This window comes from Taudactylus pleione, unplaced genomic scaffold, assembly GCF_031769625.1.
Source record: "Taudactylus pleione unplaced genomic scaffold, aTauple2 ptg000329l, whole genome shotgun sequence".
Classification (NCBI taxonomy): domain Eukaryota; kingdom Metazoa; phylum Chordata; class Amphibia; order Anura; family Myobatrachidae; genus Taudactylus; species Taudactylus pleione.
Genome location: NW_028284730.1, coordinates 5,791,966 through 5,817,300, shown reverse-complemented (window position 1 = coordinate 5,817,300; position 25,335 = coordinate 5,791,966). Strand labels below are relative to the sequence as shown.

Below are 25,335 nucleotides of genomic sequence, written 5' to 3'. Positions count from 1 at the left end.
TTGTCTGCGTATAATTTGTGCCTACACATCTCTATCTTCTAACCTCTGCTTCTTGATATCCCCCGAAATCACCTGTTTTCGGGGGGTACCTGCAAATATTAAGCACCTTCTGAATGTATGTATGGGGGACCGCAGCAGTTATCGGATCTTTAAATGTCGTTATCCCACTGTAGACTATGGGGGAAGCACGGCCGGAGCGAGATCTTGCAATTCCTTTCTGGTGGGCTGGAGTCACTGCAATGGCCATTGCAAGTTTCTTACTCTGCACCTGTGGCCGGATGACCGCGCAGGCGCAGTTTTGCGGCCTGGTGCAAACCTGGAAGTAAAATTATAGCGTAAACTATCATCTTACTTGTCACTGATCATCAGGACGTATCAGAGCCCTTGTCCCGGTGACTTCTAAATGGTAAATGTCCCCAGAAAAATATTCCTAATATGCTGCCAAAAGGAATGTTTTTGGGGGGAGCATATCAGGATATGTAATAATCTGCTTTGATTTAGAATTTTTAATGGCAAATTTTAAATGAAACAATTCAGTGTCCAATCTTCAATGCAGCTGCTGCTTCTTTCTGTATTGTACAAACCATAAACAGTGAGGTTTATTAAGTGAGGCAATTAATAATCCAATCCGTAGGTGTGCTACAAGATTATTAGCCCAGGGCGGGTGGCTAAAATTAACCAGGCCCTGGGCAGTGAGCGATACCACCATGCACACGTCTTGCTAAAACATTTTAGAAATTACTAACTTCTATATACTCATACTTATAACACTATAGAATTTTTCCAAAGTCCACAACTTATGAACAGATCGACACTGAGTGGTGAGTGATGCAGGTGAGCGGTTTAGGGAGTGCATTCGTGGCTGCTATGCTGTGGCTGAGAGTGACCATTGTACATGAATGATGCCTTGAGGATATGGTAGTGAGGGAGATGGGGAAGATAGGAGAGGATTGGGGAGGATGGGTGTAGTGATAGAGATTGCCAGTGGGCAGAGAAGAGAAGAGTGTGAGGGGACAGGAGAGGCAGGACATCATTAGGGAGAGGAAAGACACAGAGGTATATAACAGTGTAACACAAGGAGGAGAAGGGGTGGAGTGAAGGAGGGACTGCAGTCTTCCCATTGGATCTCCCTGATTCTTTCTTGGTTAACACACTCTGCTCCCTGCTCTCCAGTATCAAACTGTGCGCAGACAGCAGACAGCTTCCAAGCATCTATCAGCCTGGTGTACTGCACCACTGCACTGTCAGCACCATAAACTTCTTACAGGGAGCACAAGCTGATTGTTTGAGCACAGCAATATACTGATATTGGGATTTTTCCACTTACAGATTCTTTTCTTTTTTTTTTTTTAACAAGGAAAGTGTGGAGTTTGGGGAGCAATGTCACCCAGGGGTGGCATATGGCCCCTGTTATTTCTCTGGGTCACACCAGGGCTCCTCTCAAGCGAGGCACAGCCCAGTGAATATGACTATGTAGGCTTCCAGCCGGAGATGGTTCGGAATTACCAAAGTGGAAGGTTTTATTCTCGAACACCGCAGTGCCTGGATATCCCCCAGGATCTAGCACTGTGCCATGGTGTGGGCTACAACAAGATGGTACTTCCCAACCTACTGGACCATGAGACAATGGTGGAGGTGAAGTACCAGGCCAGCAGTTGGGTACCCCTGCTGAGCAAGAATTGCCACCCAGGCACACAAGTGTTCTTGTGCTCTCTGTTTGCCCCGGTGTGTCTGGAACAGCCCCTCTACCCATGCAGGTGGTTATGTGAGGAGGTCAGAGACGCATGTGAGCCAGTTATGCAGTACTTTGGTTTTCCCTGGCCAGATATGCTTCGTTGTGAGCAGTACCCAAGGGAGGATGTCTGCATTGCCTCGCCAAATGCCACCCAGGCCCCGCGCCCACGGAGTGAGTATGATTGCCCTGCCAATATTGTTACCTACTGTAGTATACTGGTGACCAGTTTGTTTTTTTACTTTCACTATATCCCCTCTATATTACCCGCTTCACACTGTGATTCCCTACTGTGACACCATATACACAGATGCTGTGCATCACTTTCTATGCTGAGCTACAACCTTGTGCTGTGTGAGCTTCAGATTTTGTACAATTCTGCCCTGTGTATTATACACTGTATATATCGCATTGCTAACAAGAATTATACAGGCTCCCTCTTTATACCACCCTTTTTCTGTGGCCACCCTTACCACAATGTAAAGGTGAATCAAAATCTATTAACTGCGCTCTATGTTACCTCCTTTATATCACTGTCCGTACTATAACATTGGCTTTGGCTTGTTCTTTGAGCAACTTTATGAGGATGTAGCACTGAAAATATAAACCGGAAATGCATATGTTAATGTTTAATTCTTTACATGTACGTGATTTTTTTATTTATATAGTATAGTGCCAGCATATTGCGTTGCGCTTTACAAGTGATACTTGTTTGTTTTAAATCATCTATTGCTAACTACAGTGGAGAACTCCAATAACCTGTAATAGCCTTTTATTCAGAGTAAACCTGATACAAGACCATTATACCCAATCACCTTATTTAATACACAGGGACCAGAAAAACGTCATTTTGCTTATGTTATAATAAAAAGCAAAAAGAAGGGATGTACCTAATGAATGATCTGGCAAATATGGAATAAAGGAAACGGAACTGATAAGATCTTTCTTGTTAAGTTCGCAAAGAAGTATCAGTGATCTAGGTTTGGCAACTCTGTCTCTGGACCGTCCCCATTAGCCTATCTTCAGCTCCGCATTACTGCTACAGTACTTCTCACAGGCTCCAACATCAGAGCTGCTCATACTGTGAATGGGATTTTTTTTTTACAGGTTTAGGGGCTGATTCTAAGTTGGGAGCAAAAGCAAAAACAACAAGTAACTTTGTACATGGACAAACCAAGTTGTAATGCAATGGGTGCAAATACATTTAATTTTTTTTGCATGCAGGGCAAATAGTGTCAGCTTTTGCATGTAGCATACAAATACTGGACAGCTTTATTTTTACACTGCAATTTAGAATTGAGTTTGGGGACTCAAATCAGAAAACTGATCACTTCTAATTAGGCTGCAGATCTTAAAGTCCATACTGCAAAGTGTCCAGTACAAATTTGCACTACAAACATGATACCATAGACGTGATTTATATAACTGAAAGTATTGGTCTGTTTTAGTAGTTTTCTTTTATAAGCTTTGCAAGTTTTCTTAAATTACTGTGAGGTGCCTGTCACTTTGTATCATGTTTGTACTAACGCCACGTGTAAATTGCATTTGTTTGCTTTATTTGATCTTGTGCAGATTTATGTACAACACTGTGCTTTGTGACTTTTACAGCTACAAATGCTATTTCTATCTCTGTAGATAGTCCCTGGGTGCTTAGGGACAGTCTACTCATTGAGTATTAGTATTAATTTTGAACTGTAATGTCTTCCTACTGGCCAAACCTTGGTAATGGTTTTACTGACAAAGATATATGATTTTACTGATAACTAGAATTGTGATAGTGTAATAGTATTTAAAGGAAAAGGAACATCAGATTTTTTTTTTTTTAGAGTTGTTAAATTTACTGACATGTTGAAATCCTGTGTGCTAATGCTTGTGTTTTCTTTCTGTCCTGCTTTTATCTCATTGGGGATTATTTACTAAGAAGGTGCATATCTGCAGTAACCTGTAGCAAGCTATATGGCATTTGCTTTTATTCTCGCAGTGCACTAATTAAATCAAATACATTTGCTCGTCTCCTTTACTTAACTCTGTCTCATTTCGGTGACTCTCGTCAAGGTGAAAGTTGTGATTCTCCCCCTGGGCTGAGTCATCTCATAGGTCTCACTTACTACCAGTCAGGAATTAAGGGGAGTATCCACTTAACGATTTCACCAAGCGATTGCACGATAACGACGTCGTTATCGTGCAATCGCTTGCAAATCGCGCATGCATCGGGCATGTTTTGGTCGGAAACGACCAGCGATGAGCGTGCCTGCTGGTCGTTTCCGACATCTATCATCGCCCGTACATGCAGGATAACCTGACAATCCCGTGAGGTTCAGCATGTACGGGGATGATGGATGTACCTACACTGAACGACTGAACGTTCAGTGTAGGCACATCACTAGACATGGAAACGACAGCACGATTACAATGTCGTAATCGTGCTGTCGTTTCCATTTCTCCTAGTGGATACGCGGCATTAGGTTCTGTCTGTCTAGTGCAATATAGACAAGGAACGCTAGCCTCTGATTGATTGCTATGGATTAGTGCAAATATTGCACCTAAGTGCAAAAATATTAACAGGGAAAGTCAATGTGCTGTCACTATAAGCGGCTTCACACATCTCTCGGAATTACAGTGGAGCAGCACTGGACATTTTACTGCGTACCCATATGGGGAGTGGAGACATAATGAGTGATAATGTGATATTGCGTTCTAGTGATGTGACACAGCTAGGAACGTTCCCACGCTATTCCAACTGCTCATGATGTACATTGCTCCAAATTGAATCGGCCCCTGAATAAGCCATGTTGACTAATCACTGGCTATATATTTAACACGTAGTTATTATCTTCATTAGATGTGTGACAGTCCTCACCCGTCATTGATCTCTCCATATTCCCCATCATTTGTGATTATGATCTCCACTATATATATATGACTATTGTTTAAGTCCTAGGGGTAAATTTACAAAAGTGAGAGTTTTTAGAAGTGAGTTTTAAAAGTGATGTTGCTCATAGCAACCAATCAGATTCTACTTAACATTTAACTAGCACCTTCTAGAAGATAATAGCTAGAATCTGATTGGTTGCTATGGGCAACATCACTTTTAAAACTCACTTCTAAAAACTCTCACTTTAGTAAATGTACCCCCTACAATTGAGTCTCTCCTCCACCTGTGATATAGAGTGTTGTTTGCCTCCTCTGAGTCCCCATTCATGTCTGGGCCCTGAGGCTGCAATTTACCAATAAAATATATGTTGCTTCTGCCACCATGATGGCCCGGAGTGGTAGCGGTTAACTTACTGCTTTGCTGCTCCAGGATAGGCATGGCCATGACTAAGCTAGACTTATGCCTTCATTTCCATTAAGAAAAAAAAGTTAGCAATAGATTTGTAATATATAAAAAAAGTTAAAAAAATAAAAAGGCAAAAAAAGTATTCATCACTGAAAAAATGTAAATAATTTTTTTTAAATTCATTTTCCTCTATTATCACCTTGATATGGTTGTAACAGAACAAATTACAACAGTACATGTAGCTCCCCAATGTTTCCCCATCTGTAAGTTAGGTGTTAGCCACAGGGGGGATTAAGTTTAGGGTTACGCTAGGGAAAGGGGGGTGGGTAACCCTAAGTGGAGGGGGGTTAGGGTTAGGCTAGGAAAAGGGGGGTTTAGGCACCATCGGGGGGAGGTTAAGGTTAGGCACCATTAAGGGAGGTTTAAGGTTAGGGGGGCGCAGGAGAGGGATAGGGTACTTACCTGCCCCAGTCGGGATGTAGAGCGTTCGGGATTCCGGCATCGGTATTTCATCTGGTGGCTAATCAGCTGTCGGCATTACATACCGATTCCATTACCTAATTACTTGGATTTATTTCCCCCCTTGTCTCGATTTTGCACTGTGGCTGTCTTGCTTTAAGTTGACCACCCAAGCGGCAAGTTCGTTGGCCAAACTGACCGAAAGCACCGTTGTCTGCAAGACTTCACCAACCACTAACAATGGGGTGAAGAGATAACATCCAGCCAAATTTCAATCACTCCTGACAGAGAAATGCGGAGGCTGCAATCACTATGATCCTCCATCAGAGCTGGACGCAAATATCAAATGCATCCGGGGAAAAAAGTTGCATTCTGCAACCTATTCTGAGTTGGTCACAGACGTGAAATGCGACCGACTCTGCATGAGTAACAAATGCAGCAAGCTAGTAACCGGAGCAGATGCGCCAGGAATATATGATAGTGTGGCTTCACTGTGAGTACAAAATATGCTAAAACTAGCAGTACAACATGCAGAGAGCCCTGTGCCGACCCTGCCCCCTCAGTGCATGACGTCGCACAGAGGGTGGCGGGGTCGCCAGTATCGGGAAGTGCAGCACTGCGCAGGGCGCCTGTCAGGATGCTCCGGGAGGTACTGTGTAAGCAATTCTGGCTGCAAGGTGCCATTCCAGTAACCCTGCTAGGTATAAGTAAGGGTTGTCGGGCCATGCCAGCACCCTGCGCACTGTGCAACAGCACCGCTCGCACACCCCTAGTTATGGCCCTGTGCATACACATTACAGTAACGGGTCTGAGAGTGCGGATGATAAATACCCAATTTAATTGGTGCATGTGAGAAGTTAGTCCAACAAAACAATGTAAATGTGTATAATTTTTACAGACAACACTAGTAAACAGATGAGCAGCAGTCGCCTTCCCAAACAGCATAGTAAATACATTATTTTAGTAAAACGAGTGTACAGTATATTGTAATCTTGCTTTTAAATAGTTGCAGCACTTTAATGCTTACTTACCGACTTTCTGGCTGCCCCTTCCGGGAGGAGGCAGCCAGGTCGGTACAGAAGGGGGCGTATTTGCAGTGTAAGTGGGCGGAGCTAGGGCGTGGTGGTGCAATCGCGTCCCCGCTTTACAATACCGATATTACTGTCATTTGAAAGCAGTGGGAGGGGCTACAATGACACAATTCAGCGTGAATCGCGTCATCGCTCACCCCCCGACCACCCACTTTTGCTCGATAAGTAGGTGCGATGGGGACGTGGGGGGTGTGCGAGAGGAATCGGGGGGCAGCAGCCAACCCAGGAGAGTTGCCTGCTCTGGCGCGGGGGGGCTCTGCACGATTTTTGGGAGGCTCCTCGGCGAATCGCGAGAGTAGGCAACCATGCTTTAACGCCATTTGCATTAATGGTTGTGACTTAGACACATTCGACGTATCAGACGCACCCATCATCCTCAGCTCACAACTTACACAGGGGCCCGGCACACGCCGGTCCAGTCCCTGCAAACAGACGCATGCAAAACTATTTACCTGCCATCTTGGCCACATATCACGTCAGCATGCCCAAAGCATTCCCTTACTGTACTTTGGCCGCTTCTACACGTCCCCTCCAACCCGCAACCTGGCCCCCTTGTTGTTGGGAGCCACAATAAAAGTCGCCAGGGAAAAAAAGTGCACTGCGAAATTAAATTATAAAAGCAAAAATGAGCAAGTTCCTATGTGTCATGTCAGACTGTTGGATCTGTCCAATGTGATTGCCCAGATGTGTGTGTGTGTAGATTGAATCCAGATCTGGCCATTTAGCCACCTAGATATGTCACATGTGTGGTCTCCTTCCTTGACCCTCTCTCCTGTTGTGTGACTTGCGATTGCCTCCTCTCCTGTACTTGCGGTGTATCTTATTTGTGTGCGTGGTACACGGCCAAGACCGAAAAGCCTGTATCCCTGCTTGGCACTTTGTCAAAATCAAAGAAAGGTTACATAGACCAATTTGTTGACACATTATTTCGTGGTACGTCAATTCCGCACAAATACTGACCTTTTTACTAGATGCTAAGAGCAACATCTATCCAATAAAGAAATACTTATTTGGAGAGAGGAAAGTGGCCTACTAGGCAGTTTATATCTGGGTGTGGAGTGAACATAGGAAGTACAGAAGTGACTAGTGGAGATGAAGTCTGGAGATATCGTTATGATTTGCTTAATGGGATTACAAAACTCTATGAGGCCCTTTATAGAGCTATGCAGCCAGCATCAAGGGACCAAGGGTCTGTCCACAGCCTTCCCTGTCACTGCGCAAACATTTCTTATCTCCATAAGCCGGGCAGGATAAACATTTACATTTAAATGGGCTAGGGAGGGAAGTATTAGTGCAGAGGTGAGGAGAGTTCTTTACCACATCAAAGGTTATATCCCCACTGGCTGCACTAAATACTGAGTGGAGTCATTAAGTAGAGGGGGATTTATCACTAACCTCTCTAGGACTGGTGACCTTCCCTACTGTACTTTGTAACACCAAATTTAGTTAATGGAGATAACAGCCCAGCGGCCCACCCAGTCTGTCCTGTTCCCAGCACTCCCTGCTTGAACCTTGGCCGCTTAATATTCAGGAATATTTGTCCCTAAATAATGACTGGCCTGTTTTATTCAGTGAAATTCTCTTGATACATCCCTCGCTATGCACAGCGAGACCAAATTCATTAACGCGGCTTTTTATCATTAAAGTCATCACGCTCGCACTCCTGTCCCTTGGACCTCCCGCCACGGAGGGGCGATCCAAAAACTTGCCAAGTATGCTGTTGCCTATACATGGTGGACTGAACTAGTATTGTGCAGACCGCTGAATTACTGGAAACCAATGATACCCCTGAGGCATATGGCCTAAACTGGCTGGATCCTCCATGTGCAGGTGACCAAACACTTTATGGTTTCCCAATTGTTCCTTCCCTTGTCTGTACACACTACACACACTTCCCCTGTGTCTTCCCTATTGTTGTTTGGGTTTATATATAGAAAGCTATGTGTATGGTATATGAGCTTATGCCTAAATGCTTGCCTGTCAAGTGTAACCATCACAGCATTCTTGATGACTTTATGCCCAGGCAAGGAGGAGATCCAGGTTGGTGGTGTGGGGAAGGTGGTGGTGCCACAAATTGTGTCATTGCAGCCCTGTCCCCAATGGACAGTGCTGCAAAGATGCAATTTGTGCCCCCCAGTACTCCACTTCTGTGGGTAAGTGGGCAGGTCCGGGAGGCCGGTAAACTCTCTGAGGAGTCCACAAGAGCTCCCTGAAATTCAGAAGTCTCCCAGACATTCTGGGAGTGTAGGCAAGTATATATATGTATGTACCATAGGTGCAAGCCGTTCATTACATAACGGTAATAAAACATCCAAAATAGTAATTGAAAAAGCATCCCAGGTACAATAAATAGCAACCGACAGCTTTGTAAGGTGTGTCTATTATATGACCTTTGTTGTGGAATCTGTATTTGGTGACACAAGAAGAATGGGAATCAGTTTGTACAAATATATATACATAGAGATACATAGAGCAATGTGTTTTATGTGATATATCAGATAATTTGGCAGGCTGTATTTTTTCTATTATTTATCACCTATAATGAACCCTTATTTGACCTTATTTGCACCGCACACCATATGCACAGTGCAAAACGCCTTGTTCTCCACCCGTGCACCTACATGGCCTTACCCAGGTGCGCGCTTACTCTCCAGTCTGCCAAACTGTGGGCCTGATTCAGCTTAGCTATTCCGTCTGTGCTGATATGGTAATGCTGCAGGAAGCATCACACCCTCTGTTGCATTACTTATCCGAGCTGCGTTATCCAACGCAGCATCGGATACTCTGCGGATCATCGGCTGGATAAGGTGCAGCCGGCCGTCGCAGCCGCGAGGAAGAGGCCAGGAAATCTCCGATAACCGATGGAGATCCTGGCCTCTTCCCTCCCCCCCAACGGCGGCAACACGCCTCCGTTTCAGGAAACTGAGGCCTTCTATTCTAACTATGACGTAATGTAGATAAGTTTTATCTTTTGAGTGCCTTCTTTTCTAAATACTATATATACAGTCAGGTCCATAAATATTGGGACATTGACAGAATTTTCAGATTTTGGCCTCTATTCACCACCACAATGGTTTTGAAATGAAACAAACAAGATGTGCTTTAACTGCAGACTTTCAGATTTAAGTTGAGGGTAATTACATCCAAATCGGGTGAACGGTTTAGGAATTACAACGGTTTCAATATGTGCCTCCCACTTTTTACACCCTGCACCCATATTATTTTAAACTTACCTGTCCGTGGTCCCGCGGCGGGTGTCAGCGCTGCTCAGAACACTGGAAAATGGCCGCCGCGCCCATTTTACCGGCGTTCTGCACATGCGCATTATACTCCGGGTAAACTCCACTGCCCGGCGTCTACTAATGCTCCGATATCTGGCCAGCTGCATCAGTCGGCTGCCAGCCACCGGGAAGGGAGGAGGGGGCCCCGCACGGGGAGTGAACACGGGCCCCCTCCTCTCTTAAAACGCCCCTGCTGTTCATGAATACTAAACTAACGTTAATTAAGGAATATGTCCTCAAAAACGTTATTTTATTGTTGATGAACAGGCCCCTTGGTTGATATTCCTGGAATGGAATGCAGTGTAACATATATACCTGTATCCCATTACTACACCTGTCCCGTCCCTTTAGAATGTAAGCTCTCACGAGCAGGGCCCACACTACCTTCTGTCTCATGTCTGCCCCCTCTCTGCCTACCTCGCTTGTACTACCTATTACAAAATGTAATAGCTGCTGCAATGTTACTAAAGCTGGCCATACACGCTACAATTATCGGGGCAATCCGCCTCATATCGGTGGATCGCCCCGATAATTGTAGCGTGTGGGGGGGCGAGGGTTAAATATTGCTTGGTCGGGCATACCGGATTGTCCAGCATGCCCGTCCGATGCGATATTTACCGGTAAACTGTCGGCCGCATCGGGCAGTGTATGCCCAGCCGCGGCCGACAGACAGACATTTCCTGTGTTCCTTCCTATGGAAGGAACAGGGAAATGTCTCCTCCCCCGGGGGCGGAGCGCGGATGTCGGGCTATACACTGTGAGAGAAATCTCACAGTGTATGCCGGCGACATCTGCGGTTGGCAGGCTGCCAGATAAAATGTCTGTCGGTCTGACAGACATTTTATCTGGCCGTGTATGCCCAGCATAAGGTGAGTGTTATTCTGCCAAGTTCATCTTACACGTGTGCACTCTGGGCCTGATTCAGACCCGCTCGCGAGCGCTTGCAAGCGGGTCGATGGTGCCCTAGTGTGCATGCGCATGACGGATGGAGCTCCGTCGTGCGCATGCGAGAGACCCGCATAGCGACAGCCAAGCTGTCGCTATGGGTCTCGCACCAAAGGGGGCGTGCTGTCGATGGTGAGTGACAGCACGCCCCCTTTGGTGGGCGTGCCGGGGCGTTGCTGCCCAGACGGTAGGCGTTCCCATGGGAACGCCTACCGTCTGGGGCCGGCCCCACTGACATCACTAGTGATGTCAGTGGGAGTGCTTTTGGCTCTGATAGAGCCAAAAGCACTCCTGGGCTTGCGGCAGCGAGACCCTACCGCGGGGTCTCGTCGCAAGCCCGATGGTCGCGATGGTCTTGACCATCGCGACCATCCTTTTTGGCCATTCGCATAAGCTGTGGGTGTTCACCCACAGCTATGCGAGCGGCCAGGAGGCCGCTCCAATTTTAGGTAGGAGGGCACTGATACAGAGCGAGCGCTCTTGTCAGAGCGTCCGGCTCTGAATCAGGCCCTCTGTTCTTGTTTTGTGCTACTTGTTGTTTCACTTGTGCAAGTTATACTTGTATTTGTACCATAAGTCTTTTTATTATCAACAAAGGGGGCATTTACATTAATATTAGTCCCTATAATGGTACAAGAACATGTGCTGTAAATTACAGTAACAAATAACACCTTTGTTTACATTCTATAACCTGCATTATGAAAAGTATAATAATGTATTGGTTGCCTTGTGTTACACAATCTTCCCCATTGTCTGCACGTTATAGGAAGAGAAGGTAAAGAGGGTGCACAGAAGAGGGACAGGAGCCGGGTGGTACAAATTGGAGGCCGATCTGTATAGAAGTCTGTGCCACACCCACGCCTGGTGATTGCAACATATTGAACTATTAAATATATAAACGTGGCCCAAGCATGAGCGATCTTGATCAGCAGGGGATAGAAGGGGCCAATTGTACCCCTAACAGCTGATGTTTTAGTTGTTACAGTCTCCAGGGAAGGGCAGTTGTCAATCACAAAGGGCAATGCTATAAAACTGCAGCTGCCTCGGGGTTGCTTAGCAAAGTGGATTGTCTGCTAATTGCTGTCTTCCATCATGACAGCGATTGACTGATTGACATTTATTCTTTACAAGGCTTTGATGAATATTTTTTGTCTGCATCTATTTCCACCTAGACTGGACAATTAAACTAAGAGGCCGTACAGACCTACCTCTAATTAGAGTGACCAATAAAAATATCTAAGTTGTCCCAAAGGCTTGCAATCAATCCTAATCAGTTAGACAGAAGGGTTACTACTTCAGTTCCAGTGTCCTCCTGCTTTAGCTAATGGGTGCCATAGGACAATCCCTGGCTCCTGTAGTCTTTCCTAATTATGAATGATAAAAGGGATGACTGGGTGGGCCAGCGGTCACATTCGGTGTTCCCATGGGAAGCACAGCTGTGCTGTATATGTCAGATGGAGCAGGAAGCAAGACTGCAATCCATTTACACATCAGAGTCTGACAGAGACGTCACAGGGAACCGGTCAGCTAAATGTGTCACTCCAAGTGTGAGTGTCACTCCTTACACTAGTAACTGCAAGGGCTGAGCCTAAATTCTGACACATGGAGATTGGGGAGCTATCAAGTACAGCTGTGAAGGACTAACAGATGTATAGTTATGCAGCGTAATGGGAAGAGCTGTAGTTAGGTGATGGAGTAGTAGTAGTAGTAGGTATTGGGAAGTGATATATGGTTTAATAGGAGTTATTGAGAGATGATATATGGTGTAACAATAGTTATTAGGAGGTAATATATGGACTAATAAGAGTAATCATTGGGAGGTGATATATGGTGTAATAAGAGGCATTATTGTGAGTTGATATATGAAGTGATAGGATGAGGTCTCGGGAGGTTACATATAAGTAGTAATAGAAGTTATTAGGTGGCTATATGCATACTTGCCTACTCTCCCCCGGGACTGTCGGGAGCCTCCCGAAAATCGGGTGCCGCTCCCGGCACCCCGTAAGATTAGGCAAGTCCCCCGCTTTGTGTGCTGGCCCCCCGAGACCCCCTACGCCAGCACATGGAAGTGGTGGGTTCGAGGGGCGATGACGCGATTCGCGCTGAATCACGTCATTGTAGCCCCAACCCCTGCTTTGTAATGCCAGTAATATCGGACACACCCTCGCTTCGCCGACTTCAGCGGCCCCCACCCTACCTGCTGCAGCGACCCGGCAGCCCACTCCTGGGGGGGGGCTGCCAAAAAGTCGGTGAGTATGTAATAGCAGGAGGTATCGGGAGGTTACATATATGTAAGTAATAGAAGTTGTTAGGAGGTGATATAAGGTGTAATAGGAGTTATTGGGAGGTTACATATACAGTATGTAGTAATAGAAGTTGTTAGGAGGTGATATAAGGTGTAATATGAGTTATTGGGAGGTTACATATACAGTATGTAGTAATAGAAGTTGTTAGGAGGTGATATTAGGTGTAATAGGAGTTATTGGGAGGTTACATATACAGTATGTAGTAAAAGAAATTGTTAGGAGGTGATATAAGGTATAATATGAGTTATTGGGAGGTTACGTATACAGTATATAGTAATAGAAGTTGTTAGGAGGTGATATAAGGTGTAATAGGAGTTATTGGGAGGTTACATATACAGTAAGTAGTAATAGAAGTTGTTAGGAGGTGATATAAGGTATAATATGAGTTATTGGGAGGTTACGTATACAGTATATAGTAATAGAAGTTGTTAGGAGGTGATATAAGGTGTAATATGAGTTATTGGGAGGTTACATATACAGTATGTAGTAATATAAGTTGTTAGGAGGTGATATAAGGTGTAATATGAGTTATTGGGAGGTTACATATACAGTATGTAGTAATAGAAGTTGTTAGGGGGTGATATTAAGTGTAATAGGAGTTATTGGGAGGTTACATATACAGTAAGTAGTAATAGAAGTTGTTAGGAGGTGATATAAGGTATAATATGAGTTATTGGGAGGTTACGTATACAGTATATAGTAATAGAAGTTGTTAGGAGGTGATATAAGGTGTAATAGGAGTTATTGGGAGGTTACATATACAGTAAGTAGTAATAGAAGTTGTTAGGAGGTGATATAAGGTATAATATGAGTTATTGGGAGGTTACGTATACAGTATATAGTAATAGAAGTTGTTAGGAGGTGATATAAGGTGTAATAGGAGTTATTGGGAGGTTACATATACAGTATGTAGTAATAGAAGTTGTTAGGAGGTGATATTAGGTGTAATAGGAGTTATTGGGAGGTTACATATACAGTATGTAGTAATAGAAGTTGTTAGGAGGTGATATAAGGTGTAATATGAGTTATTGGGAGGTTACATATACAGTATATAGTAATAGAAGTTGTTAGGAGGTGATATAAGGTGTAATAGGAGTTATTGGGAGGTTACATATACAGTATGTAGTACTAGAAGTTGTTAGGGGGTGATATTAGGTGTAATAGGAGTTATTGGGAGGTTACATATACAGTATGTAGTACTAGAAGTTGTTAGGAGGTGATATTAGGTGTAATAGGAGTTATTGGGAGGTTACATATACAGTATATAGTAATAGAAGTTGTTAGGAGGTGATATAAGGTGTAATAGGAGTTATTGGGAGGTTACATATACAGTATGTAGTACTAGAAGTTGTTAGGAGGTGATATTAGGTGTAATAGGAGTTATTGGGAGGTTACATATACAGTATGTAGTAATAGAAGTTGTTAGGAGGTGATATTAGGTGTAATAGGAGTTATTGGGAGGTTACATATACAGTATGTAGTAATAGAAGTTGTTAGGAGGTGATATTAGGTGTAATAGGAGTTATTGGGAGGTTACATATACAGTATGTAGTAATAGAAGTTGTTAGGAGGTGATATAAGGTGTAATAGGAGTTATTGGGAGGTTACATATACAGTATGTAGTAATAGAAGTTGTTAGGAGGTGATATTAGGTGTAATAGGAGTTATTGGGAGGTTACATATACAGTATGTAGTAATAGAAGTTGTTAGGAGGTGATATTAGGTGTAATATGAGTTATTGGGAGGTTACATATACAGTATGTAGTAATAGAAGTTGTTAGGAGGTGATATTAGGTGTAATAGGAGTTATTGGGAGGTTACATATACAGTATGTAGTACTAGAAGTTGTTAGGAGGTGATATAAGGTGTAATAGGAGTTATTGGGAGGTTACATATACAGTATATAGTAATAGAAGTTGTTAGGAGGTGATATAAGGTGTAATAGGAGTTATTGGGAGGTTACATATACAGTATGTAGTAATAGAAGTTGTTAGGAGGTGATATTAGGTGTAATAGGAGTTATTGGGAGGTTACATATACAGTATGTAGTAATAGAAGTTGTTAGGAGGTGATATAAGGTGTAATAGGAGTTATTGGGAGGTTACATATACAGTATGTAGTAATAGAAGTTGTTAGGAGGTGATATTAGGTGTAATATGAGTTATTGGGAGGTTACATATACAGTATGTAGTAATAGAAGTTGTTAGGAGGTGATATTAGGTGTAATAGGAGTTATTGGGAGGTTACATATACAGTATGTAGTACTAGAAGTTGTTAGGAGGTGATATTAGGTGTAATAGGAGTTATTGGGAGGTTACATATACAGTAAGTAGTAATAGAAGTTGTTAGGAGGTGATATAAGGTGTAATAGGAGTTATTGGGAGGTTACATATACAGTAAGTAGTAATAGAAGTTGTTAGGAGGTGATATAAGGTGTAATAGGAGTTATTGGGAGGTTACATATACAGTAAGTAGTAATAGAAGTTGTTAGGAGGTGATATAAGGTGTAATAGGAGTTATTGGGAGGTTACATATACAGTATGTAGTAATAGAAGTTGTTAGGAGGTGATATTAGGTGTAATAGGAGTTATTGGGAGGTTACATATACAGTATGTAGTAATAGAAGTTGTTAGGAGGTGATATAAGGTGTAATATGAGTTATTGGGAGGTTACATATACAGTATATAGTAATAGAAGTTGTTAGGAGGTGATATAAGGTGTAATAGGAGTTATTGGGAGGTTACATATACAGTATGTAGTACTAGAAGTTGTTAGGGGGTGATATTAGGTGTAATAGGAGTTATTGGGAGGTTACATATACAGTATATAGTAATAGAAGTTGTTAGGAGGTGATATAAGGTGTAATAGGAGTTATTGGGAGGTTACATATACAGTATGTAGTAATAGAAGTTGTTAGGAGGTGATATAAGGTGTAATATGAGTTATTGGGAGGTTACATATACAGTATATAGTAATAGAAGTTGTTAGGAGGTGATATAAGGTGTAATAGGAGTTATTGGGAGGTTACATATACAGTATGTAGTACTAGAAGTTGTTAGGGGGTGATATTAGGTGTAATAGGAGTTATTGGGAGGTTACATATACAGTATGTAGTACTAGAAGTTGTTAGAAGGTGATATTAGGTGTAATAGGAGTTATTGGGAGGTTACATATACAGTATATAGTAATAGAAGTTGTTAGGAGGTGATATAAGGTGTAATAGGAGTTATTGGGAGGTTACATATACAGTAAGTAGTAATAGAAGTTGTTAGGAGGTGATATAAGGTGTAATAGGAGTTATTGGGAGGTTACATATACAGTAAGTAGTAAAAGAAGTTGTTAGGAGGTGATATAAGGTGTAATAGGAGTTATTGGGAGGTTACATATACAGTATGTAGTACTAGAAGTTGTTAGGAGGTGATATAAGGTGTAATAGGAGTTATTGGGTGGTGATATATGAAGTAATAGGAGGAGGTATCGGGGGCTACATATATGTAGTAGAAGTTCGTAGGAGGTGATATATGGTGTAATAGGAGGCATTATTGTGAGACATACATACTTGCCAACTCTCCCTCATTGTCAGGGAGACTCCCTGAAATAGCAGCAATCTCCCTGTCTCCCTGAATAGTCTACCAATCTCCCTCATTTCACCTTACCCCCATTATGAAGCTGTTATATACAAAAAAACAGAGATATATAAATTCAAATGGGATCATTAGTGTCATTACCATGCATTGGTTATAAGGCACAATGATCCCTATTATTATTATCATTTATTTATATGGCTCCACAAATGTTCCGCAACGCCTTACAAAGTACATAAACAAGTTGTAGACAAGCGACTTACAGAACAATACAATACAGGACCAGGACATGGATAATATATATTGCTACATTAGTGACCATAACACCAAGTTAAGCAACAGAGCATAAGCAACAAAGTGTTGGGTGCCCTAGTAGTGAGTAAGAAGTAGATTGAACTAAAGCACAAGAGGGTAAAGGGCCCTGCTCGTAAGAGCTTACATTCAGCTACAGGCATTTTCTGAGAAGTATCAGTGTGTTTTTATCAACAAGTAGATCTTACTATCAGCTTTGGGGCTCATGTACATGTGGATGTAAGTCAGGTATATGACACGCCCCTCAGATGTAGCAGTACACGCCAACTTTACTGCCGCACTCATAGGTGCTGCTTTCACACTCTCCCTGAAATGCAAGTATGTTGTGAGGTGATATGATAGAAAGAGGTATCAGGAGGTGATATATGGAATAATAGCTACAAGTTCTCAAGCATTACACAACCATACTTGCCTACTTTGTGAAAACAACACCTATGAGCGCGCGTTCCTTATCTTGCCCACTTCCTATTGAAGTGGGCACTATGGGGAGAATCACAGGTAAACCGTGAATGAGCAGAGCCAATATGAGGTGTTTACAGTGAAGGGGCGGAGCCAATATGAGGTGTTTACAGTGAAGGGGCGGAGCCAATATGAGGTGTTTACAGTGAAAGGGCGGGGCCAATACGAAGAGTTTCCTAGAAAATTACATCATATTGTCCCCGTCGCCTCTCAATTAACATACAATTTGCAGCTTTTCTAGTGGGGGGGTGGGGCTTAGTGTCGTGTAGCGTCGGAATCTGCCCCCACCTCATGTAAGGTGCGTCTCTCCTCTGGAATTACGCTTATGCATTACTTTCTTTGAACTGTGGGCCTGATTCAGAGCCGTTCGTAAGCGGCCGCTCGTAAGCGGCCGCTCGTTCGCTCTAAGCAATGTTTGCACAACTGCGCATGCGTATGGGCCGTAATGCGCATGCGCAAAGCAGTCATTGCGGTCGGAAATCGTGCGCTCGTAAAACAGCGAGGGGCTGCTAATTTGATTGACAGAATGTACCGTTTGTGGGTGGTAACAGGGGAAGGTGCTTGAAAACGGTGGAGTGGAGATCCGAACGCAGGCGTGCCTAACGGTCAAAAGGGCGTTTAATGGGAGTGCATAATTAGTAAAGGAGCGTCATCGACCACGTCACTTGGTTGTCTTTTAGCCTGAACTGCTCACAGTGATAGCGGTAAGTAAAACCTACCACAAGCACTGCGAGCAGTTTGGATGCCTTTCGATGTTCCCGATTAATCTAATAAATACCGGAGATGACGTGTGATGCGTACGGCAAAGGGGTGTCTTTACAAAATAGCGAGCGCATTTTTCGAACGCTCGCTCAGACATAGAGGCGTCAACACATCGCAAAGAGCGAGCGCTCAATTTAAATATCCGGCCTCTTTTTTAGAACGACCGTCCGCAAATAGCGTCCGGCTCTGAATCAGGCCCTGTGTTTTATTTAATAAAGTGTGCTCCTCATTTGGGATAATACTACATTCACAGTCACTTGGCTATGTACCTGTGCTGTAAAAACGACTGGAAAATGGGTGCCGCGGCCATTTTCCCATAGTTTGCGCATGCGCAGTACAGGGTAAATGGCCGCCACAGCCATTTTCCCAGTGACCTGTGCATACTCTATAAACTCTGGGCGCACTCTAGGGCCCAGAGTCTATAACTCCGGCGCTGGCCTCGCACAGCTCAGTGTGCTGCTGGCCGCCGGACAGAGAGGAGGGGGCCCGTGTCGGAGACTGCACACGGGGGGGATGTAGTTTGGAAGCCGACGGTAAAAATGCCGACCGCCCGCTTCCAGACTTTCTAATCCCGGCGTGGATTTAGGATCAGGCACCCTCCCCGGGAGGGTTAGGCTTAGGCTAGGGGAAGGGGAGATTAGGGTTAGGCACGCCCCCGGGAGACTTAGGTTTAGGCGGCGGGAAAGGGGGGGTTAGGTTTAGGCACTTGGGGGGATGGTTAGGGTTAAGCACCCCTAAGGGAGGGTTAGGGGGGGGGATTAGGTTAGTGATACTTACCTTAGGGACGATCTGGATTTTCACCCTTGCCGGGCTGCCGCTGTCGGGATTTGAACCGCCGGCCCTGCGTCCGGCAGTAATACCTACTACACCCCACACGGGCCCCCTCCTCTCTAGAAACGCCCCTGCCAGGTGCTGTAGGTAAAATGCACACAGGAGGATGTTTGGGATAGAGTGGTACACAGCATAGTGTTTGGAATCTAGCTTCCATGTATTCATCGAATAAGAAAATCAGCGCATCACCCTGACAATGTGTTACCAGGGTTACCAGGTTATCAATCCTCACGTATTGTTGTTATAATGCATATATAGTAAGCATGATATGATAGGAGGAAGGTAAACTGAATTTTATATTTTCGCCACATGTTTCACAGGTGTTGAAATCGAACACCTGGAAGAATTAATACTTATATAATTAGAGTTTTCTGTTTGGTACTTTTGTGTCATATGGATGTAAACTTTCAGTGAATATTTCTAAAGCGTGCCCCAGCAACAAGCCCTTCTTTTTCTGTTTGGTTTTCTAAATTATAAATGAAGTAATGTTTTATTATGGAGTATTAGGGGATATTTGGAATGTCAAAGAGAGTCATAGGAGTAATTATTAGGTATATTTGTTGAGTAATAGAAGTAGCTGACATTTTAAGTTAAATTCAATGTGGTTTCTCTATAAAGTAATATACAGGGAGTTTGGAAAGTCCCTTCGCAATGATTGTGTGCTGTGTGACAGTCCAAAATTCAAATATGAGAGCCACACCAGCTGCCAGTGAGTCCCGGCCGGCGATGTTTGGCAGCGTTTGGGCTGGCAGTTGGTGTGGCAGTTGGTGTGGCAGTTGGTGTGGCTTCTCTATTTGAATTTTAGACAGCGCTGCAGCCCAGCTCTGTAGCTGCCACTGCTCCTGTCACACACTTAGCACACAGTCATGGCGGAGGGACTTTCCAAACTCACTGTACTTATAGGTGTTGTTTATATTGTGAGATATCTGAAGTCACATAGGTATTTAGTAAAGTATCAGGTAGAATGTTAGGAAGGAATACATGTAGTAAATATTTGGTGTTACACTCTTGCCACATTTCAACTATTGGAACATTTACAGGTCCAAGACTTTCTGTTATACTACATATAATCCTAATCATTTTATTTTGCTGTCTAGGTTGGAACTGTTCATATTTTCTCTGTGGTAGCAAATACATGCAGTAAATAGATGCTGTAAATACAGTCTTCTGGTCTGGCTTCAATCTAAAAGTGTTTATGTATCCCCAGCATTGTCTATTTCTGCTCTGCAGTTCCTTGTATTTATTGTATGTATGTATATCTTATAATGTGGCTTTTATTTGGTGTGTATTATATTTGCTATGTTCCTGTTCTTTGTCATTAGAACGTGCATGTCTGTGTCTGCCAGTTGGACAGCCCTGATGTAGATAATTCAAACCTGAAAGTGATGTCTTCTATGTCTTTCTGTATTAAACAGAGACGGAGGTGTGCCCACAGTGTGACAGCGAGATAAAAGCAGACTCTCTCTATGAACATATGTGCGCCAGTGAATTCGGTAAGAGAACCCAGGGTCTTCGGAAATTAATCTTAATCCACAGCATGGGAGTGTAGCCGGTATTGGAACAGTGGGGAGCTGCGTCTATTGACTTAGAACATTCTCATGTCATTGTTATCATACAGAACCTAAAGTATATACCAAATAATGTAACGTGTTACTGAGTTCGAGGGGCCTCCATAGTTCAATGTAGGAAGTTGATCTTTTCTATAAATGTATCTCTCAGTTTCTCACAGTTCACAGGTTCTCTCCAGACCTTTATTCATTTTTTTTTTTAATTCCAGTTTTGACAAAATTTTTGTAAAAATCTATCCCTTCTGTACTCCTTTCCTCTGTGCTGCTGTGGTCTTCTGGTAAAGTTAGGCCTTCAAAAAGGAAGGAGAGTAAAAGCTCAATGAAGCCTAATTTCAGACGAACCTCCTCTAACTTTTCTAGACTGATATAACATACTACCCTAATTAATGTGCTGAAAGCAGTACAATTATAGCAAAAGAGGTGGGCACAAACATAGCACTTCACTACTTCCTGCCCTGCACTCTTGTTTCTAATTTTGGAGGCCAGATTTAATCAGAGCATCACAACAGTGTTTCTCTGATCATATAGGAACAGGATCCTGGATTATTCAGGTTGAGGTATAGCAATGTGGTTTTCTCTGCTTCATGTGGCTGGTCTGGTAATGCCCCTTTAAGTCTCAGCAAAACAGCGTGAGAACCTGCAGCACCTGGCTCTTTGCTGTCCCAGCTGTTTGCAGGCCAGATTGATACTGCTGAGAGATACTGTGTGATCTCCCCGTTAAATAGTTAGCAGACCACAGCATAATTAGATGCTCCTCAGCTGCAGTATCGTGGGCTGTTCCCTCAGCAGCACCAGCCCATCTAGAAGAATGTGAATTTTATCACCATACCATATATCGGTAGCACCAACATCAACTTTGGCAATCAGGGAAAGATTTAAATGACCGACTCGCCCTTGCTAGGTGCAATTAGGCATACTTGTCCACTCCAGAAGAAAGGGAGGTGTGGATGCACATCACAGAAATTTTGAAAGAAGAACATTATGGCGAAACAGTTAAGGCAGAAAGGAAGCCATATAGTGATACAGTCAAAATTAGCTACAACAACCATGTAAGGTACAAAATAATTTCTGACATTGATCAAACATCAGAAATGTGAGTGGCAATAAGAGTTTGGAAGAAAGGGGGAGGGTAGGAGAGGAGAGACCTGACATTGCACAGAACATATTGAGGTAGATTTATCGAGTAGAGGCAACGTGGTCTATCCAAGGGGATTTAGGAATAGATGTAAGTATGGATTTGCCACACCAAGTTGATAAGGCTATAAATAGAAGGTGGGATGGGTTGGCTGCAATCATAGCATGAGCTACACGAAGGCCAATGGCCAATTAATTGGGCAGAGTGGGGAGGCACATTAGGGAGGAAGCAGGTGGACATACAGTACGGGTCTTGTTATCCGAGAGAACCACATGCCAAAAACCTACAAGATTGGGTTACTTCCACCACTCATGGGACATCGTGCCTGCCTGGCAACCCCTACAACATCATGGAGCCGTGCCGGACCAAAATACCTCCAATACTACAGACTTTGTTGGATAAAGGGTTCCATAATAATATCGGACAGAGTGTGACATAATGTAAATGTTTTGCTCTGATTTTAAAGCCTGATATGTAAACAAGTTAGCAAGTGATGTTATATAGACACATATGGCATAGCACAGAGAGCAACTTCAGTATCATTTTCTAATTAACTACAGCTGATCTGGTTTAAGAAAATTCAAAACAGTTTAGACTCTTCTGCAAAAAATACCTAAAGGGTGTGTTCATTCCATCATAATAAATTGTGTGTGCTTCTGCCATTCTCCATGTTGTAGCCCTGAAGGTTTCTGTGCGGGAGGTGAAGAAGGACGGCGGAGACCGCAAGATGACCCTACGTAAGAAGAAAGCGCTGAAGAAGGGACCTATCCAGAAGAAAGAATGGGGAGATCTGGTCCTCTACCTGAAGAACGGGGCAAATTGCCCATGTCCGCAGCTGGAGCAGTTGAACGGACAGTTCCTGGTCCTGGGACGGAAGGTGAAGAACCAGCACATTCTCACAGCATTACACAAGTGGGACAAAGCCAATCGGGAGTTTAACCGTTTCATGCGCAAAGTGAAAAAGAACAAATGTCCCAGACCTCACTCAGCGTTCATGTGAATGTGTTTCCCTATTAAGGACAAAGCGAGGTCTGTCCCATCCCATCCTGTCTCTACAGCTGGAGCTGGGACTCTGCAGCACATTTAGAGCAGTGAGGTGGTGTCCAGGGGAACATTAACTTCACCCTCTCTCTAAATCATACAGACACTGGGGAGAGGCGTCCACTGAGGGATTCTGGGACTGGACAAAAATGCTACAAAATAACCACGTAATCCACTTGTACAAAGCAGATTTAAGACTTCTCCTAGTAATCCAGCTAGAGCACCATTCATCCAGGTACATTTTACATCATTCATTGAGTAATACATCAACAACTACATAGAGCACATTCATTTATTTACAAATCTACTATTCTCCTTAGCGCCAGCTTTCATTCCTTCATGTACATTAGTCTGGTTATATAGATTTGCTTCATGCCAGACATACTGCAAATTGCTTTGTAAGTTCCCATCTAAAAATAAGTTTAAATCACAATTTAATATGCTGTCTATAATTTTTTCATATACATCTTCTGTAACATAAACATATATAATATGCATTTTCCTATCCGTCAATGATTCTATGCGGCAGACATGAAAATTCCGTCACCCAATATTGCATATTATTTATGGCAATTGGTGTGACTGGCAACCTGTTAGGTACATGGGGACAGATGCCGCACAGCTGATGGGGCTCATTTCACAGGTGACGCAGACATTTACTAGTTAGAGCGGAGATAAGCAACCTGTTGTGGAAGTACAAGTACCAGCATGCTTTGGTAGCCAGATAGAAAGCCACATGGTGCCTAATCTAGATTTAGGACAGGATTAATACGTGTAGAGCACCATAAAAACACATCCACGGACAGGATACCAGCCACCCAGTCAGCGCAGTTGGCCCGTGACGAGGCATGCCGGCACATCCTGGTCATCACCTGTCCGGATTTTTTGGAAGTCCCAAAAGCTTTGAACAATACTGCCCATATGTCTGTCACGATTCCTGGCTTTTTTACTCCTACATTCGGTATAGCCAAACTCTTTAGGGACAATTAGATCAAAATCGAGAAACTATGTAAGTGGCGTTCATACAGGAATTAGTTTTGTAACCAATTTCATGATGCATTCATAAAAAACTACCACAGATCGCTCGTGGGACCAAATACAATAAAATGTTTACATTACCGCCATAATGTAAAAAAAAAAAAAAATAAAGTGACTGGTGACCGTGCTACTGACTACATCTGGGGTGTTTCACCAATGGGTCATGTCTAGAAAATGTCACCAGATTATACAGGGAATTTTTTTTCTTTTTGCAATATTATGAACTAATTTACTAATAATGGTTCAGCGATGGACGCTAATGCGATCGCAGCTGCGATTTTGTACTAAACTCAGCTGGGAAAATATGCTAATAGGGACGCCCACCGCTGCCTTCTCATCTGCGAACGACATTGCTTACATGCGTAAATCATGGTAACATCGACACACATCTTGCCCTTGCAGCAGGTCTGACCAGACGCAGACTCGGCAGCTCTCCTGACATGCAGAGAGCCCTCATCCTGCATATGCAATCGCAGTGGCTAATTTATGCATCCATGAAACGGCGTTTGGGCGGTCAGACACACCTGTTTTTCTGACCACCCCCGTTACCACCTCCAAAAGCTGACAAACTGTCACTCACTTTGCGATGGATTCCTCTGTGCATCCGTAATTCCAATGAAATCGCAGAGTGTTTGCAGTGGGGCTTATACGCATGTGCAGTGGCGTACAAATCGCTATTGCGTCTGCCTCTGAAGCAGACCCTACGTCTTAATGAATTGGATACATTTAAACCCCCCCTACCTCCGATCCTCATGTTGCAATTAGAGGGTGAACCCCTTCATTAGGCAAATTATTGAGACTTCATTTAAAAGAGTGGATCCTAGAGGTCAATTGCTACATAAGGGGGAAAGACATAAAGGAACGGTGGGAGGGGTGTTTTCCAAAATTGGGCAATCCCGATTGGTTTAGCAATAATATTTGTAAACAACAGTTTATTAATTCAAATAAATACATTATTAATGAACAGTCGTCACCAAATTGATGTACAGAACTGATTTGGGTCCTGAGAAAGATCCTTCGGAACAAACAAAGGGTCTTTAGTTTTGTTTTGAAGCGAAAGGTTTCACCAGACTCTGTTGAGATGCTGTCTCTGTTTTAATAGAACAAAAACCTATTAGTAATTCAGAAGCAATGATTTCAGAACAAGATTGTAGAGTTTCATATTTCATCATTTAGTAATATCCGGGCTGGAAGCACTCTGAAATAAATGAACTACTGTATTCAGTAATCCCATCCCTCGCGACAGGACCCATTTCCCCAGGACACAACCTTCTGCTTCCAGTTTCCCCACTGTATTTCCGAATCAATTAACCTAGGCTGTGTGGAAGAAATGTAATTCAAACAAGCATCTTTCAACTTTTTAGCATCAACTATTTAAAGTGATCATTACTATAATGTTAGTCACTGTCATTAAACGTTATCAACCAGTTAGTTTAACATTTTTATTTTGGAACCTGCAAGAGTCGCTGCTTTCACTATTGTCTAAAGCTGGGTACACATGTAAAGATTTT

The 25,335-nt window shown here is 43.2% G+C and overlaps 1 protein-coding gene across 1 annotated transcript; it reads left to right on the top strand.

Annotated features, from left to right (window-relative positions):
- The first annotated feature begins 1,179 nt into the window (after positions 1 to 1,179).
- On the top strand, positions 1,180 to 25,335 carry SFRP1 (secreted frizzled related protein 1). Its single transcript, XM_088443217.1, has 3 exons — positions 1,180 to 1,906; positions 20,458 to 20,535; positions 22,423 to 25,335. Exons 1-3 carry the CDS (start codon positions 1,381 to 1,383, stop codon positions 22,743 to 22,745), a joined length of 927 nt encoding a protein of 308 aa, XP_088299343.1. The 5' UTR covers positions 1,180 to 1,380; the 3' UTR covers positions 22,746 to 25,335.

Coding starts and splice junctions, on each gene's coding strand:
- SFRP1 (XM_088443217.1), top strand. CDS start 1,381: ATGTCACCCAGGGGTGGCATATGGCCCCTGTTATTTCTCTGGGTCACA. Junction 1,907..20,457: donor CCAGGCCCCGCGCCCACGGA/GTGAGTATGATT, acceptor TGTATTAAACAG/AGACGGAGGTGTGCCCACAG. Junction 20,536..22,422: donor TATGTGCGCCAGTGAATTCG/GTAAGAGAACCC, acceptor TCCATGTTGTAG/CCCTGAAGGTTTCTGTGCGG.